The sequence below is a fragment of the Phragmites australis genome, chromosome 4, assembly GCF_958298935.1.
Source record: "Phragmites australis chromosome 4, lpPhrAust1.1, whole genome shotgun sequence".
In the NCBI taxonomy this organism is placed as follows: Eukaryota; Viridiplantae; Streptophyta; class Magnoliopsida; order Poales; family Poaceae; genus Phragmites; species Phragmites australis.
In genome coordinates, this window is record NC_084924.1 from 39,507,646 (window position 1) to 39,523,400 (window position 15,755).

The following is a 15,755-nucleotide window of genomic DNA, read 5'->3' on the forward strand; positions in this document are numbered from 1 at the left end:
GAGAATGGCACTATATATAAGAGGCAGGTGTAGTGTAACATATGCAAGCCACCCAAATGGATCCTCGTGTAGTCTGGAAGGAATACTTGAGAGAGCTGTGTTTCTCCTGCAACGACTCTTCAGATGAGGAAGATGATATGTTCATAGAGACTATGAGAGCCTGGCAAGCCGAGTCGGAGGAATCGGAGAGGCGACCTTGGGGTGGTTTAGTGCCTGGTCGGAAGCGCATCCACCGTTATTGGCTGGAGGGCTATATTAGGTTGTACAACGACTACGTTGTCGATCCTCCCGTGTACCCCGACTACATTTTTCGTCGTCAGTATTGCTACAAACTGCAACTCTCCACATTACTAAGTGTCATGTGGTGATGTATGTGGGCTGTGCGTAATGATGTATGTTGTTGCAGGTTCCGGATGAAACGTAAACTTTTCCTCAAGATCGTGGGAGCGGTTGAGGAGAAGGACCCGTGGTTTCAACAGAGGAGGAACGCTGCAAGCGAGCTAGGGCTGTCCGCACTGCAAAAAGTGATTGCGGCGTTTCGTATGCTAGCATATGATACGCCAGCCGATTCTCTAGATGAGTGCCTCCGTCTAGGGGAGAGCACCATCATTGAGAACATGAGACGTTTTGTCTGTGCTGTCGTCGAAGTGTTTGGCGATGAGTACCCCCATTCTCCGAATGTTGAGGACACTGCTCGTTTGCTTGCTATCAACGCGCGCAGAGGGTTTCCAGGGATGCTGGGAAGCATTGATTGCATGCATTGGAGGTGGAAGAACTGTCCGACGGCGTGGTTAGGTTCTTTTACCTGCCATGTCAATGCTCCAACGATCATTCTTGAGGCGGTTGCATCGCAGGACCTGTGGATCTGGCATACCTTTTTCAGCATGCCAGGTTCGCTCAATGACATTAACGTTCTACATCGGTCACATCTCCTCGACGACCTTGCCGCAGGCGAGGCCCCAAAGGTTCACTACAGCATTAATGGACACCATTACACCATGGGCTACTACCTTGCGGACGACATATATCCGTAATGGGCCACGTTTGTGAAGCCCATTCTATCGCCTGTTGGTAGGAAGCGGCAACACTTTGTGTTGCAGCAGGCGGCTGCACGTAAGGATGTGGAGCGCGCATTCGGAGTCCTGCAGTCCCGATTTCCCATAGTCAGGGGGACAACGAGGTTATGGGATGAGAATACCCTTTGCTCCATCATGATCGCCTGCATTATCATGCACAACATGATAATCGAAGACGAGCGACAAGATGACGAAGTCAAGTACGTGTACGAGGGTGCTGGTGAGGACGTGCAGCCATCGCACGACTTAACCCCTCCCTTGATGGCATTGAGCCAACGGTACAATGCTATTCGAAGCAAGCATAGCCATCAGCACCTCCGGGACGATCTAGTTGAACATCTTTGGCAGATACACGGGGGTGACTGCTAGCGATCTCCTCTAGTTCTATGTTAACATTAGCCTTGCGTGTTTTGTGGAGTGTGTTCTGGATTGTAAGGTTGCTGCATTGTATGTGCATTTCATGTAATGTTGTCAACGAATGGAGATAATATGAATTAGCCGAGATCGGTTCGCTGGAAAAAAAAAGTCCCTGTGGGAGCTTACCATACCAAACTGTCAAACCAACGTACATCAACACATAATATAGCATCCAAATTGTGAACCAAATTCATAATGCAATCATACATCAAGAGGAAGGACCAGAAGAGGCGTGCCTTGCTACAATAATACTCTACCGGAGGCTTTTGTAGTATTCTTTCTGCTCGTCATCCATTTGTGAAAGATCCATGTTTATTATGACCATCTCCTCCTTTACCTTCTCCAGTTGCATTCGCTCCTCCTCCAGCCGTAGCTGTTGGCGCTCGATATTCATCATCTCAGTGAACCTCTCCGCCCTATCCTTCTCGATCCTTTCTTTCAAGGAGAACTGTCGGTCAAATATCTCCTACATGGGGGCCGAAGCTGAGTTGGACGACGTTGAACCATGGGCAACCTCCTTGGACCGAGTCCTCCTAGGAGGCCATTTTTGTCGGGGACTGGCATTGGACGCAGGGGCATTCGCTTCTTGTACTCTGGGCGATGACTGCACGTTCTGTGTGGATGCGAGGCTGGCAGGGCTGGCAGCGCCGGACGTCTTCTGCTTCTTCCGTGAGGACTCTGACTGCCACTTCGGATGATGCCTCAACTCCCGCCAACATGGAAGCAACATGAACTCTTTGTGCTCCACGGCCTGGAACATCTTGCATGCCTCCACGATCTGCCATAAGTTAGGCACGAATGTCATAACAATATCACAAAGCAAGATCTGCAATTAATCACAACCCAAAAAATATCATACCATCTCGCCCTCGATGGTCCCGCTCCCCCTAGAACGCATGGCCCGAGCGTAGTGACCGCGGAACTTTTGCACCATACCGTTGATGAAGGTCCACCGCCCCTGCAGCGACTTCTTATTGTGGGTAGAAGGGAAGCCTTTGTTCTCGTGGAAGTACGACTCGATCCTCTACCAGAATGCTCCTAAACTCTAGTTCGACCCCACCACGGGATCCATGCTCATGTTCAGCCATGAAGCCACAAGCAGTAGATCTTCCTTCATGGAGTAGCTTTGCCCATGGCCACCCCCAGTTGCCATCTATGCCGGTGCTTCTTGAGACTGGACTTGAGCCACAGGAGGCTGTGTGCCAATTATGCCTTCTTGGGTGTTCGGCACAATGTCGTCCTAGGGGCTTGCATCGTCGTCACCACGAAGGAAGTCTGCATACTTCACAGAGTCTGTCGGTGTATCAGGAACTGGGGGTCCCTGAGTCCCGAGGCCAGGCCAGCCGTCCGCCACGTGTCACCATCCCACGAGGTCCCTCCTGCGGGATGAGGAAAATCTAAGTCCCGGGAGAAGGTGCTCGGGGCCACAGCCTCTGGTCCCTGAGCACCCCAGTTCCCCGATGACCCGCAGAGTCCAAGTACCGGGAAGAAAGTGCTCGGGGAGGTGCCCGGTCGCCCCTGAGCACCCTAGTCCCCCGACGATCAGAAGAGCTAAGTTCCGGGAGAGAGCGCTCGGGGGGCTGCGTGCGGCAGCCCCTGAGCGCCCGGTTCCCCGAGGGTCAGTGTAAAAGTGCTCGGGAGAGAGTGCTCGGGGTTGCACGTGGCATCCCCCGAGCACTCGGTTCCCCGAAGGTTCGTGCGAGAGTGCTCGGGGAGGTGAACAGTACCCCCGAGCACTCGGTGCCCCGATGGCCCAGAAGGGCCCCCGAGGGGCCCGCCGATGAGGTATCAACCAGTCAGAGGTCCGAGGCCGTATTTAATGGGCGTGCACGGCCTGACATCCCCAACTGCTCCCGCCGCAGTGTCAGTCCCTGCCATGCTTTGGCAGAGAGGCGTGGGGCCATTAATTGCACGGGTCCCGTCCCGTATCATCCGGTGTATCTCGGGATAACGTTGCCAGGATCAAGGTGTTTCGCCTGCCGCCCTGCCGTGGCAGAGGAACAAGACAGGGCGGGCACGCCGGGTGCCTTTGTGGCTGCCCGGTAGGCCCTCTCAACGGCGCCCGTCGCTAGAGCGTCCACAGTGACGAGTGACCGGACGCGCGTCACGTTTTTCCACCACCCCTGTCACTTCGCCCAGAGAAAATGATGACGCCTTTCTCAGTCGTGGCGTCTTGGAACTTGTGCCCCTTCCTTCCCGTTCGGGGTATGTCGCGGCCGGCGAGTGCATAAAAGGATCGGCATACAGAGAGAAGAAGACATTGAAACATTGGAGGAGAGAACAATTGGAAAAAAGACAAGCCCAAGCAGTCGACCGTGCCACACTCAGACGAAAACATTGCAAGCAAGCCTGAGCAGAGCTAGAACAAGGAGCCTCAAGCTCCTAGTTAGACAATATATTCTTGTAACCAGATATATCCCTGAGGGATCCCCCTCAGGGTAAGTTATTGCATCCATACAGGAGTAGGGTATTACGCCCCCGTGCGGCCCGAACCTGTCTAAACTCCAGTGCATTTACTTCCCTTTGCACTAGGTCGATCATCCCCCACCACCGACCGTTGCATTTACTTCCACTTCCATTTATTTCTCCGACGAACTTATTCAGGATCATCCCCCGGCCGAATCTTTAAAAAGGGGTCTCTCGGGATTCCTGCGACAGGAGTTAATCCTCCGACAGAGTCCCTGCACACTAGCAAATAAGCACTGACATACACAATGTATTGAACAACTTCAACATGTTTCCTTCCAGTTAAATAAAAGGCCTTCCACCACATGTCTTATCAAATATTATTGAAAAACCAGTTGACAGATTACACAAATATAGGGTACGGCTTAGTCGTCTCGCTAATTCACAAACAACTACAACTATTAAACCTACCCGACTACAGCCTCCATGAACGATTCGATTCAATGGATATGTCGTCATCCGAATCAGGACACAAAATGGTTTCGGAGCTCTAGTCAGCGGGAAGGACGTCATCTCCATCAATGTCCTTTGATCCCGACGCTTCCTCATCGACTGCTATGCTCAAGTTGTCAGCGTTACCAGAATGGTTGGGTATGCTACCGCTGATCAAAGCATCTTCTACCTGAAAGACAAGCTGCTACAAGTCCTGCGCTATGTTGTCCACCTCCAGAAGTGCTCCGTTCAAATCCATGGCCACAGGGCAGCTGTCCATACTCAAATTGTCGTTGGCAACCTTCTTCAACGCTTGAGCTGCCTCCTGCACATGGTCCTGGAGTATCAACATAAGAGCGAAAAGCTCTGTGGCGTCCATCTAGAACCAGGGCATGCATGAACGACCATAGTTTCCAAAATCAGAGGCAAATGGAGTTTACCAATATGGCAACATGTACAGACAATCTCAACAGCAAGCATGACCAAATAACTAGCAGACAATGTGAACTTTGGACATCGAGAGATCAAATTTCCTCAATTTGTCAACACAAGCTAGCAAGTATGATCTAAATACTTCCAGAACTCCAATTGCAAATAAGCTAATAGTACTTTAATTCTCCAGATCACATATCCTATAGTTTGTATCGTTCAACCAATGAAACAAACCAAATTTCCTCAATTTCTAAACATAACCTATAGTCTGTACATTTCAACCACTGCAAAGAACTACCAGGTATGAGCTACCAACTTTGACAACTCCAATTGCACAACCTACAAACAAACTAGTCGTTCAAACACCAAAGAGATCAAATTTCCTCAATTTGTCAACACAAGGTACCAGGTTTGATCTAAATACTTCTCAATTGCATGTTTCCATGACAACATGCACATCACTATGCATACAACAATCAACCAGCAGGAACCTAGGTATTCACAATTAGCAAGATTCAAACTGGAACATGAGTTCAAGCTATAGATCCGAGCCTTTCATCTACGCCGGAAATGACCTTGCGAAAGCTCCCCTCTAGTTTCACCCTACAATTTGTCAAACTCGCAGGACGCCATCACTTGCATCGACTATGGCAGCACGAGACCATCTCCTTCTTCACCATGCATTGAAGCTATCCTTTGCACAACCACAACAACGACCACCAGGGGAGCTCGGCAAGCCGGAGAAGGCAAACAAGCACCCCGATTCACTAACCGACAACAAGCCACATGAATCGCTCCTCCCCTGACCTCTCCCTCTGTCCCTCTCTATCTCCCCCATCCTCCCAACGGCGATGACTAGCGGCACATCAGGGAGCCCAACCCCCCTGGATAACTGACGATATCTCAACGTAGGACTTATTAGAGGCTTGGCGACGACCAGGGACCTGCTACTGTGACCCAATCCTCAGTCGCCGGGGATGATGCATCTTCCGCCCGGTCGCCGGATTGTTCTCGCTTCCGCCGGCCACCGAGGCTGCCCGCCTCACCTTCGCACGCGCCCGCCTCACCTTCGCACGCGCCCGCCGCATCCCTCCGCAATATTGCCGTCGCCCAGGCCCTCTCCTTAACCCTGTTGCGGATGATACGGGCTCTGCTGGAGAATGCTTCCTCCCTCAAGCCGACCCGCATCCGACGTGGATGCGGCTGGGGGAGCAGATACGAGCTCCGCTGGAGTTGCCCTGAGGCAAGCAAACCAATTCGCAATGGGCTTATCTTGTTGGTCAAGTGGCATTTCAACGTAATAAAATGTGAAGTCAAGGGGAGGTTCGAATGACAACGGCCAGAGTTTTCGAAACGTTTCTCCCATAATGATTCTCGTGCGGTCTTTATTTGGCCTCGGGTTGATTCTGATGAGAATTAGGCCATTTCTCCGAACCAATTGCATCAAAAAAATTGTAATTGACTTATCTTTCCACGTCAAAGGCTCGAGACAGTCTCTACGTGAGGAAAAATGTTAAATTATAAATGAATTAATCACATTTGCTCATCACCATAACAACTTAAGACAATCCCTAACTATTTTCCTTTTATTTTGTTCTCTTTCTGATTTATTTACACGCTTTCATTACTTTTATTTTTTCTCATCTCTAACAGCTTACTTTTGAAGGGATTTGCAAAGAGAAATGAGAGAGAATCTCGTACTATAAAGAATGACCTCGAAAATATATTCGTGAAGGAAAATCGTTGAAACGTTTAAGGGAACGAAAATCCTTTCACGGAGGTATTCTGGGTTGTGAAGGAAATTCGTTTTACATGATGTAACATTTTGATCCAGACTTTTGAAAGGTGCAGGTCTACTGGGCTACAATAGCTTTCGTGCTACATTTTTCAGGACACACGGGTTGAGAAAACGGTTTCGATTGAGCTAGTTGATAAGCGCAGTGTTGCCTCTTTGCTGTGATGCCTGATATCCAATTCTTTTTTCCCCTTTTTCTTTTGCAGAGATGGTATCCAATTCCTTTTTGTAGGCAGGGTGCGCATCTGCACGACATTTTTTGCTTGTAATAGATCAATCGACCCATAGCATGCCAAAATGTTCACAAGTTGATGCTCAATCTCAGTGTGCGGGGTGATCTTAAATACTCTTGACAGTGTACCGAACAGTAGTTTTAGAGGAAATCGGAAGCAATAAGCAAGAATTATACAGGCCTAGAACAGAATAATTCAATAGATTTGTCTAAGGCCCTGTTTAACAGGTTTTAATTCCTATCTCTATATTAGATTTTGAGTTTGTATGCTAAGGTAAGCTGATTTAAATCTCTATATTTATACTAAAATAAAAAATAAAATAGCTTATCCAAACATTTTCGATATATCCATAATACACGGCTCCAAAAATTTCTAAATCTAGAGCTATACCAAACGTACTCTAAGTCCACGGGCTTAGATTTTATAGTACTGAATTGATGAGCAATGGGCCCAAGAGTTTTACCCTTTTGGGGCCCAGGGTGATTGTATCGTGGGCTAAAAGTTTATGCTGGGCTGATCCGTATCGTCCTTACCAATGGCCCACAAAACCACTAGGCGGATCCTATCTGAAAAACCAATAAGCGGAAGGCGGCAACACTCTGGTTCATTTCCCCGCTAGGCCACCGCTTCCCGCCACCGTCTCTCCATTTTCCGCCGCCGCTTGGCTACCGCTGCATCGGCAACGCCGCGACGGCCATGGAAGCGGACATGGACATGGAGATGCCAGATCCGGAGGAGCTCGAGTGGATGGAGAGCCACGGCCTCCTCCCGGAAGAAGAGGAGGACCCCTACTTCGACGACCCGACGAGGGCCCCCTCCCGGCCCCCGGCAACTCGGACCAGCCGCGCGATTCCCCGCAGCCGCAGGAGACCACCGCGTCGCCCGAAAACCCCGCAGGTTTGTATTACCCTCCCTCGCTGTAGATCACAACATAGCCCCTCGATTGTCACGATTGCTGACGGAATTGGCCAAATGCGTGCGAAGATGAAGTGTCGGAAGGCGGTTTGAAGCGGCCTCCACCTCTGCCGGAGCAGGAGGAGGAGGAGGAGAGGAGCAAGCGGAGGAACGTGGAGCGGGAGGATTCGGGGGATGAGGACTGGCTGCGGTACTCGCCGCCTCCCGCCCCTGAAGTCGTGGTCGCCGAGAAGACAATCTCGCAGTTCGCGTCGGAGATCCAGGGGGACTGTGTGCCCGTCACTGTGCCCAATGGGGAGAGTTTACGCGAAGCTTGCTATGGAGGAGTTGGTCGGTGGAGGAATTAGGGGTCCAACGCAAAGTACTTACTTCTCCAACCCAAACCCCAACCACGAGGGTTAGTTACTAAGTAATTTATCTCGTGCTTAATTATTTCTCTCGAGAATCAGGATGCGATTAATTAGTTTGTTCACGGCCCTTTTTATCATTCCCTTTTCTTTGTCCTTCTTTAGGCCTGCTCTCAGAATCCTTTCATTCACTAACAAGGCGTGCCGAGGAGGAGGCTTTATCAAAGGTACATATGTAAATGCACATCGTTAGGAACAGTCAATAGATGACACTTCATAATTGTTCTACCACGACATTATATAATTTTAACTATGAGCTTGTTTGGCACATAACAATTCCGTGTTTTTTGTTCTATGGAGTGATGTAGAAGATATTGCTCATTTTTAAGTCTCAGTAATGCACTGCCCATTGGGAGTCTCACAAGTTACTGCATGTGTCTAACCATGTCGACAGCATGTACTGACTACTAGCTTTGGGATTGACTAAGTATTTTATATTTGTTAATCCTGCATGGTGATTATAAGTTAGTTAAAGTACCTAACTAACCCAATTTTCAACAATGTCAATGAAGGCCTTGCAGGAAAGCTCAGACTCACTAGATTGCGAGGTTGGTTCAGTGACTCCACTAGTCACAGAACAACTTTGGGTAGAGAAGCGCGAACCAAATTCTTTCACAGAGCTGTTAAGTGATGAGCACACAAACAAGGAGGCAAATAGCTATTCCACATTTCATCTTGCCACTTCATAGTCGATCATTCCATGTTATACTTGAACTTTCTTAACTGACATGTATGGATGTGCCTTGTTCAGGTACTTCTATGGCTAAAACAATGGGACTCCTGTGTTTTTGGGTCCCATATTCGTTCTACAAGTGATGATGTTTTATCAGCCTTACGTCGGCACTCTTCTGCCTTTCAAAAAAAATGTAACAAAAATTTCTTCTCCAAGGGTAAGGGAGGCCATGTTATGAGTCAAGATGATATGCCCCTGAATGCAAGTAGTAGCAACTCAGAAGGTTCAAGTAGCTCCTTCAGCAAAACGTCATCAGTTGGTAATACACCAGAACAAAAGGTGGATTAGCACTACTGTGTTGTATGTTGACGTGTATGACGATATTGCTGATTTATCATGCTGGTTCACTACTGCAACCGAATACCCTCCTGATGTTGCAGGTGTTGCTACTTTGTGGTACACCTGGGCTTGGAAAGGCAACACTTGCTCATGTTGCAGCTGGACTTTGTGGCTACCATGTTGTGGAGGTCTGTATTATGATCATACAATATATTCTGTTCATAAATACTAGCAGAGTGTTTACTGTTTAATTTGATGATGCATAACTATTAAAGATTTAGGTCCTATCTGATTAGTGCCAGATATATCTGTTACCATCCTCCCAAATCCCATTGTTTCAGTTTTGTAGCATTTTAATGAGTCGTGACTAGATTTCATTGCATAAGATTTTTTTATCTCTATGCTGGACAACTGCAACTATATTATGTAATGTTGAAACCTATATTTATCTTTCTTCAATTGGCGTTACCCTTACCCTATCACGTATATCATTATTTTGGATCCAATCCTTTCTTGTATGACCATAAATCCATCGTAATATATACATCTTTACTACACTTAATTGTTGGACATATCACCTTTTAGTTGGCCAACATTCGGCACAGTACAACGTCACGGGTCGAATCGCCATCCTATAGAATCTGCTTTGAATTGGTTATTCTTCATAAAACTAGAACATTTGGGAAGTCATGGGACAGAGATATAACTCCTGCTAGACGATTTATCTCTTACAAAACATACTCATTTTTATTCCAGTTGGTAATATAGCTTGAAGAAACTGCTGTCATTTTCTTGAAAGCAAGATGCTATGGCAACGGCTTTCAGTAAAGTTACCATGAGTGGGTTGGTAACTCTTGAATCTTCCCTGCTCATCATCTGGGTCAACCTTGTTTTCGGAGAACTTAAACCTTTTTTAGGTTGGACCGTACTAATCATCATGAAAGAAATACACCAACTGAAAATCAAAATTGTCGGCTTCCTCTTTAAACTCGGCCTCAACCTTATCTTGTGTGTCCTATTTTTGGTCCTCTGAAAGTTTAAATTCAACCAATGTTTGGTCTCCTATTTTTGTGGTTTGCTTGAGCACCTATCATGTTTTTAAGTTTTGATATTGGCCTGCTGAGATTCATATGTGTGCAAATTTGGGATCTTATATTTTGACCTTAATGTATTAGTTCAAATGAATTGTTGAACTAGGACTGGCTTTTACGAAATACTCCATCACAACTCTGGACCATTAATTCCAAAACGCAGCTTTTGTCCATTTTTAAAGCTTCATTAAGTTGCCATGAAAACAGTATTACAGCACATAACATTATAGGTCTTTTGGAACACTAGTACAGTTAAATTGGTAGAGTGCTGGTGTCAAGAGAACTTATCAGATATGATGCAAAGAAAGAGACACCAAGGAGCACCTAGCCTTTATGCACTAGTATGGTTTCGCTGCGTGAACAATTTTGTAAGCGCCCAATTTTCTTCTTTGAGCTTTAGACCTTCCGAAGCAGAAAAAGGAGACGCTGCAAAATATCTTATTGGTTTCTTTCTTTTTTTTGTATCAGCATCAGAATATGATGCTGTGAATCTTTGACTAATCTTGCATGGTCAATTGGTCATGCCCATATGTGGCGCTTCAAAAAAATTTTCTGTAGCCACATTATAAAAAGAATATGTGATCCATTGGGGCTCACAAGTGTTGTCGCTCAGATGCGGAACTTATTTGTGATATACAACTCCTAATTTGTGTATACAACTCCTAATTGGACATTTTTTTTTTGAGATGGAAAGAACCATTGGACATATAGTTTAGTTTTACGGAGAGTTGCGATATGATCTTACAGGCCACCGTATGTGTTAGCGTGTCGTCCTGTTTGGGATGCAAGATTTTTGCATGAACTTCACAGGTACAGTTTGACCCATGAAGGAAACAGGTAAAATTCTGGTGTTACAAGTGAGTCCTTGAAAGATGGTGCGTAAGTTACATCTTTATCGTCTAGGTGCTATGCTACGAGCTGGAGTTAACTGTGTTTTTCATATTAGGTTCCTGTCACTTTGTGTGATGATGTAGGTTTGGTTTGGTAGAGTTTTAACTCTTAAGCTCCATATTAGATTTAGAGTTTGTTGACTAAAATAAAATGATTTAAGCCTTATTTTTAGATTAAAATAGAATCAAAATAACTTATCTAAATATCTTAGATGTACTTTTAGCTTTAGCTTACAAATTTGTTAGCTACGAATACCCAACACCAAGCTCCAAGAATTTTCAAAAGCGAAGCTTTGTCAAACAGACCTGTAATCCTTGGTTGGCTTGCTACTTTCGTTGTTTCATGATGAGGTCTGGGAATCGCAGTATCTAGTGTCTCCATGGAGTGTTTTGTGCATGGGCTTGATTATTCCCTTTTGTTCCAGAACAGGGCGAGTCGTACCATAAAGCATTCGCTGAAAACATATAAAACCATGAGAACATTTCATTTAGAAAAGGACTGAAAACATATAAAACCATGAGAACATTTCATTTAGAAAAGGAAATGGTACATAATCCAGCGTGACAAAGCGATAACAGCGAATCTCAAAGAACCCTGGTCTCTTGTCTTTGTGCGCCGGGCACACCAGCATCATTCGTTTCTTGTGTATGACTCAGATTTGGGATGTAACAGTTGGTTTGCAACGTCTCGGATCCCATATGCTCGAGTACACGTACGCTGATACAGATGATTACGCAGTGCCGCCGATGTGCCTTCACATCGAACCAATTGATTTTCTTGACGGCTCGATTTTTGTTGCCACTGTTAAGAAGTGATTGCGCATTATTCTATCCAAATAGTCCCACATTTAAATGGCAAATCTTTATTCCTTCAAATCGGTTTAGCCGCGTTTACCTTGCCACTGTTAACAAGTGATTTCGCATCATTCTATCCAAGTAGTCCCACATTTAAATGGCAAATCATCTATTTATTCCTTCCCATCGATTTAGCCGCGTTTACCAGGCACACAGAACCGCCATTATACCCACAGAATCTAGCTCGTTTTGCTGTGGCAGCGTATTTTACGCCAAAAATCTAGCTCGTTTTGCTGTGGCAGCGTGATGAAGAGCACGGATCAGGCGGAGCCAGCGAAGGGATCTCTGCTCTGCTCTGAGACTACCGCTGCATGTCTTGCCTTTTCCGGAGCGCGACAGGAACAGCCGTATCTTGTCTCGCCTGTTGTCTGCCCCCTTACCGTCCGTTGCCTCGTCTAATTTTTTTGGGGTTTAGCTGTCAGGGACAGCGCGGCATGACCGCATCCGCATGCTTGCTCCCTGACAGAATAACGACGAGTGCGTTGGGCAGGGTAATCTCCGCTATTTTTATCGTGGCCCCAGGCCCCTGGCCCCTGTAGGTGAATAATGGAGCCCTGAGGTGAGAGATGATGGGTGTCTTTGGTTTTTGGATGGTTTTGTATTTTCTTGATGGAGTTATATTTATCGAAAAAAGTGTTGGTTAGTTATATATGTTTGGACAAGTTTAGTTTAGTTTTTATTTTTTTATCGAATCTTAGGTCACATAAGTTAATATAAGAGTTGAGATTATGATTGATTTGCTCGTATGCAAATGATTTTGTGACATGAAAAAATAAGCTCATCTGCAGATATAGGTTCATGCATTCATCGAGTCAGATTGCGAAGTGAAACTCGAATATTTGGATCACTCCTAGGTTAAGCTGAAAGCATATATTTGCATTCACTTAGGCAAATTTGAACAGTAAATACAAATAATTAAATATATTTTCCTTCAAGATTATATATATCCATCCAAGTATGTTAGGATAAATATGGACAACCAAACTTAGTGATGTGGAGGGACAGGGAAGGGCCGGTTAAGGCGTATTAACAATGATGATGGCTCCCTCCAAACGTTACCATCTCCTCTTTAGGCACCCGGCCTTTTCTCCTCCCGTTTCCACCTCCGTCCTTCGATCACTTCCCGGCTTGGGCTTGCTTCCTCCACCCATCAATCAGAGTATTCCTCCCTTTCTCGACCACCCCCCTCTCTTTCCACCCTCGCTGCATTGCGTTGCACCGTCATGATCTGAGTTGAGTACGTAAAGATAGCTTCTGGAAAAGATCGGGGATGGCGGGTGGTGGCAGCTGCTGCTCGCTGCTGCGCTGCTTCGTGTCTCTCTTCTTCCTCCTCTTCCTCCACATTGGCCACGCCGGCTGCTGCTTCTCCCCTGGTCCTGCCGAGCGGCCGCGGGAGGAGGACGACGCTGCGGACGTGGATGCCGATGGGAAGGTCGGCGGCGGGAGCAACAAGAGGAGGAAGATATCGCCGCTAGCTTTCTCCCCGGCGGCGTCAACCTCTGCTGTTGCCGATGAGCGGATCAGAGCCAGGCGCAGGCACGTGTCGTCCCTCGCCACCAGCCTCCGGTTCTACCTCCACCGCATCTTCTCCTCCTCGGGGGCCAAGGCTAGCACCGTTGCGGTCAGGGAGGAGGAAGAGGCCGTGACCACCACCGTGCCTTCGCCTCTCGCCCAGTCACTGGCGCCTCAGCCTTTGGCGTCGGTGGTGCTGTCCACGCCGTCGTCGCCTTGCTCGTCGTCGCCGTGCATGTCGCCGCTCTCGACGCGCTCCCTCAGTAATAGTACCACTCCCGTGCCGTCCTGGCCGCAGAAGCTGCTGCAGGTGAGCAGGCAGTCGTCCAGGTCGTTCGCCGCCCGCGGCGACGTGTTCCCCTGCAAGGTGTGCGGCGAGGTGCTGAGCAGACAGCAGCAGTTGGAGCTCCACCAGGTGATGAAGCACTCCCTCTCCGAGCTCTCCCACTTGGACTCCAGCATGAACATCATCCGCATGATCTTCCTCGCCGGGTGGAAGCCCGCCGCTTCTAGCGCCGGCGAACCCCCTGTGGTCCGGCGCATTCTCAGGATCCACCACAGCCCCCGCGCGCTGGCCCGCTTCGAGGAGTATCGCGACCTCGTCCGCGCCCGCGCCGCACGGCGATGCGAGGGTGGCGCCGGCGCCGGCGCCGTCGTCGAGGAGCGGTGCATCGCGGACGGCAACGAGCGCCTGCGCTTCCACTGCTCCACCATGCTCTGCTCCCTGGGCGGCGCCGGCGGAGTGTGCGGGAGCCCCTACTGCTGCGTCTGCAGCACCCTGCGGCACGGGTTCGCGGGGAAGCAGGCCAACGTGGACGGCATCGCCACCTACGCCTCCGCGTGGGCCGCGCACTCGTCGCTGCCCGAGGACGTGGAGCGCGAGTTCGCGTTCCTCCAGGTGCGCCGCGCCATGCTGGTGTGCCGCGTCTTGGCGGGGCGCGTCGGCCGCGGCGTCGCGGACGACAAGGTGGCCTACGATTCCATGGTCCCCGTGCGCGTTGGAGGCGTCAGCGGCGGCGGCGGCGACGACGTCGAGATGCTTGTGTTCCACCCCAGAGCTGTGCTCCCGTGCTTTGTCATCCTCTACAGCTGTACAGCCGCTGGTCAGTAGCCACGAGGCGGCCAGCCAGCACGCCGTACGCCCGTACCAGTTTATAGCCTTTCACCCTTTCTTGCCCCCTCCTCCGTTTGGTGGTGGCTGTGGTCACCGGTCGGCGGTTACTCGGCGCGGCGTGGGTACGGTCGTGGCTCGCGCGGCTGTCCCTCCCAGAGCTCTGGATTTCTGGTTGGATCGTGCAATCAGCAGTCGGCAGGGGCACTGGCCAATGGCCATTGCCTACTTCGCTGGATCGGATCGAGGCATCGGGCACTTGATAGGCTACCCAAGTGACGTGATGAGATTGAGCTGAGCCTACCATGCGACGCACCGTAGCTATAACTTATGTAGTGTGGCTGGCATGTTTTTGTAGCTGTTACTGCTGTTGGTCCTTGTCAACTGTTCTACTACATGGTCTTTCATCTAATTATCCTCACTTCTCATTTGTTATTTATGGACATTTTTTATTTTGACCCTTTTTATTCTAAGATTTTAATACTAACTCTTTCTAAATTATATTTCTAGTAACTAACCTTTTAGCCACGCCACCGTGAGTGTCACAATGATATATTTCACACCACGATGACTAGCGCGACAAAAAAAGATTAGTTTTTTTAAAAAATATAGTTCAACAAGGTTAATATTATAATATTAGAATAAAAAAGTTAAAATAAATATAAAAATATTTGTTTCTGTCTTTGGATTTGCATCTCCTGCACGTACCGTGCCTTGTCATCAGAATAGTGCAAGAGAAACAGCATTCAAGCAGCAAGATCTTGCTCTCTTGGTCGAGTGAGAAAAGCATGTTAGTAGTTTGCTGACGAGCTGTTTTTCAAAAGGTTAGCATGCAGGACTGTGTTTTTTAATTGCTATAATAAATTAACTCCCGTGTTTCAAGCTCTCTAACACCCGAATTTTGGACCTCCCGATTTGCTTTGAATTTTGTACTTCGGCCGATCCCTTCCTCCTCCGGTGACGATGAGTTTCTCCTCCGAGGTTATGACTTGGGCTTGAGGTTAGGGTTCAGTGTGGCGGTTCGTTGGAACGAGTTTTAAGGGAATACCACGATAGCAGACGGTCCGGTGGTGGTGGTGGTTGGTGGGCGAGGGAGGCGTCACTAGCTAAG

General features: G+C 48.2%; 3 protein-coding genes and 1 pseudogene across 3 annotated transcripts; 3 read left to right on the forward strand and 1 right to left on the reverse strand.

Moving 5' to 3' along the window:
• Nucleotides 1–56: 56 nt before the first annotated feature.
• On the forward strand, nucleotides 57–1,034 carry LOC133914783 (uncharacterized). Its single transcript, XM_062357802.1, has 2 exons — nucleotides 57–319; nucleotides 407–1,034. The coding sequence occupies exons 1-2, from the start codon at nucleotides 57–59 to the stop codon at nucleotides 1,032–1,034; spliced, it is 891 nt and encodes a 296-aa protein (XP_062213786.1).
• A 712-nt stretch (nucleotides 1,035–1,746) lies between these two features.
• LOC133914784 (glutathione S-transferase T2-like) lies at nucleotides 1,747–2,391 on the reverse strand. Its single transcript, XM_062357803.1, has 3 exons — nucleotides 2,353–2,391; nucleotides 2,086–2,271; nucleotides 1,747–1,959 (listed from the first exon to the last, which is right to left on the reverse strand). Exons 1-3 carry the CDS (start codon nucleotides 2,389–2,391, stop codon nucleotides 1,747–1,749), a joined length of 438 nt encoding a protein of 145 aa, XP_062213787.1.
• A 3,694-nt stretch (nucleotides 2,392–6,085) lies between these two features.
• On the forward strand, nucleotides 6,086–8,862 carry LOC133914785 (uncharacterized; annotated as a pseudogene).
• A 4,343-nt stretch (nucleotides 8,863–13,205) lies between these two features.
• Nucleotides 13,206–15,104, forward strand: LOC133914390 (uncharacterized). The gene has a single exon (XM_062357503.1). It carries the CDS (start codon nucleotides 13,292–13,294, stop codon nucleotides 14,642–14,644), a length of 1,353 nt encoding a protein of 450 aa, XP_062213487.1. The 5' UTR covers nucleotides 13,206–13,291; the 3' UTR covers nucleotides 14,645–15,104.
• The last annotated feature ends 651 nt before the right edge of the window (nucleotides 15,105–15,755 follow it).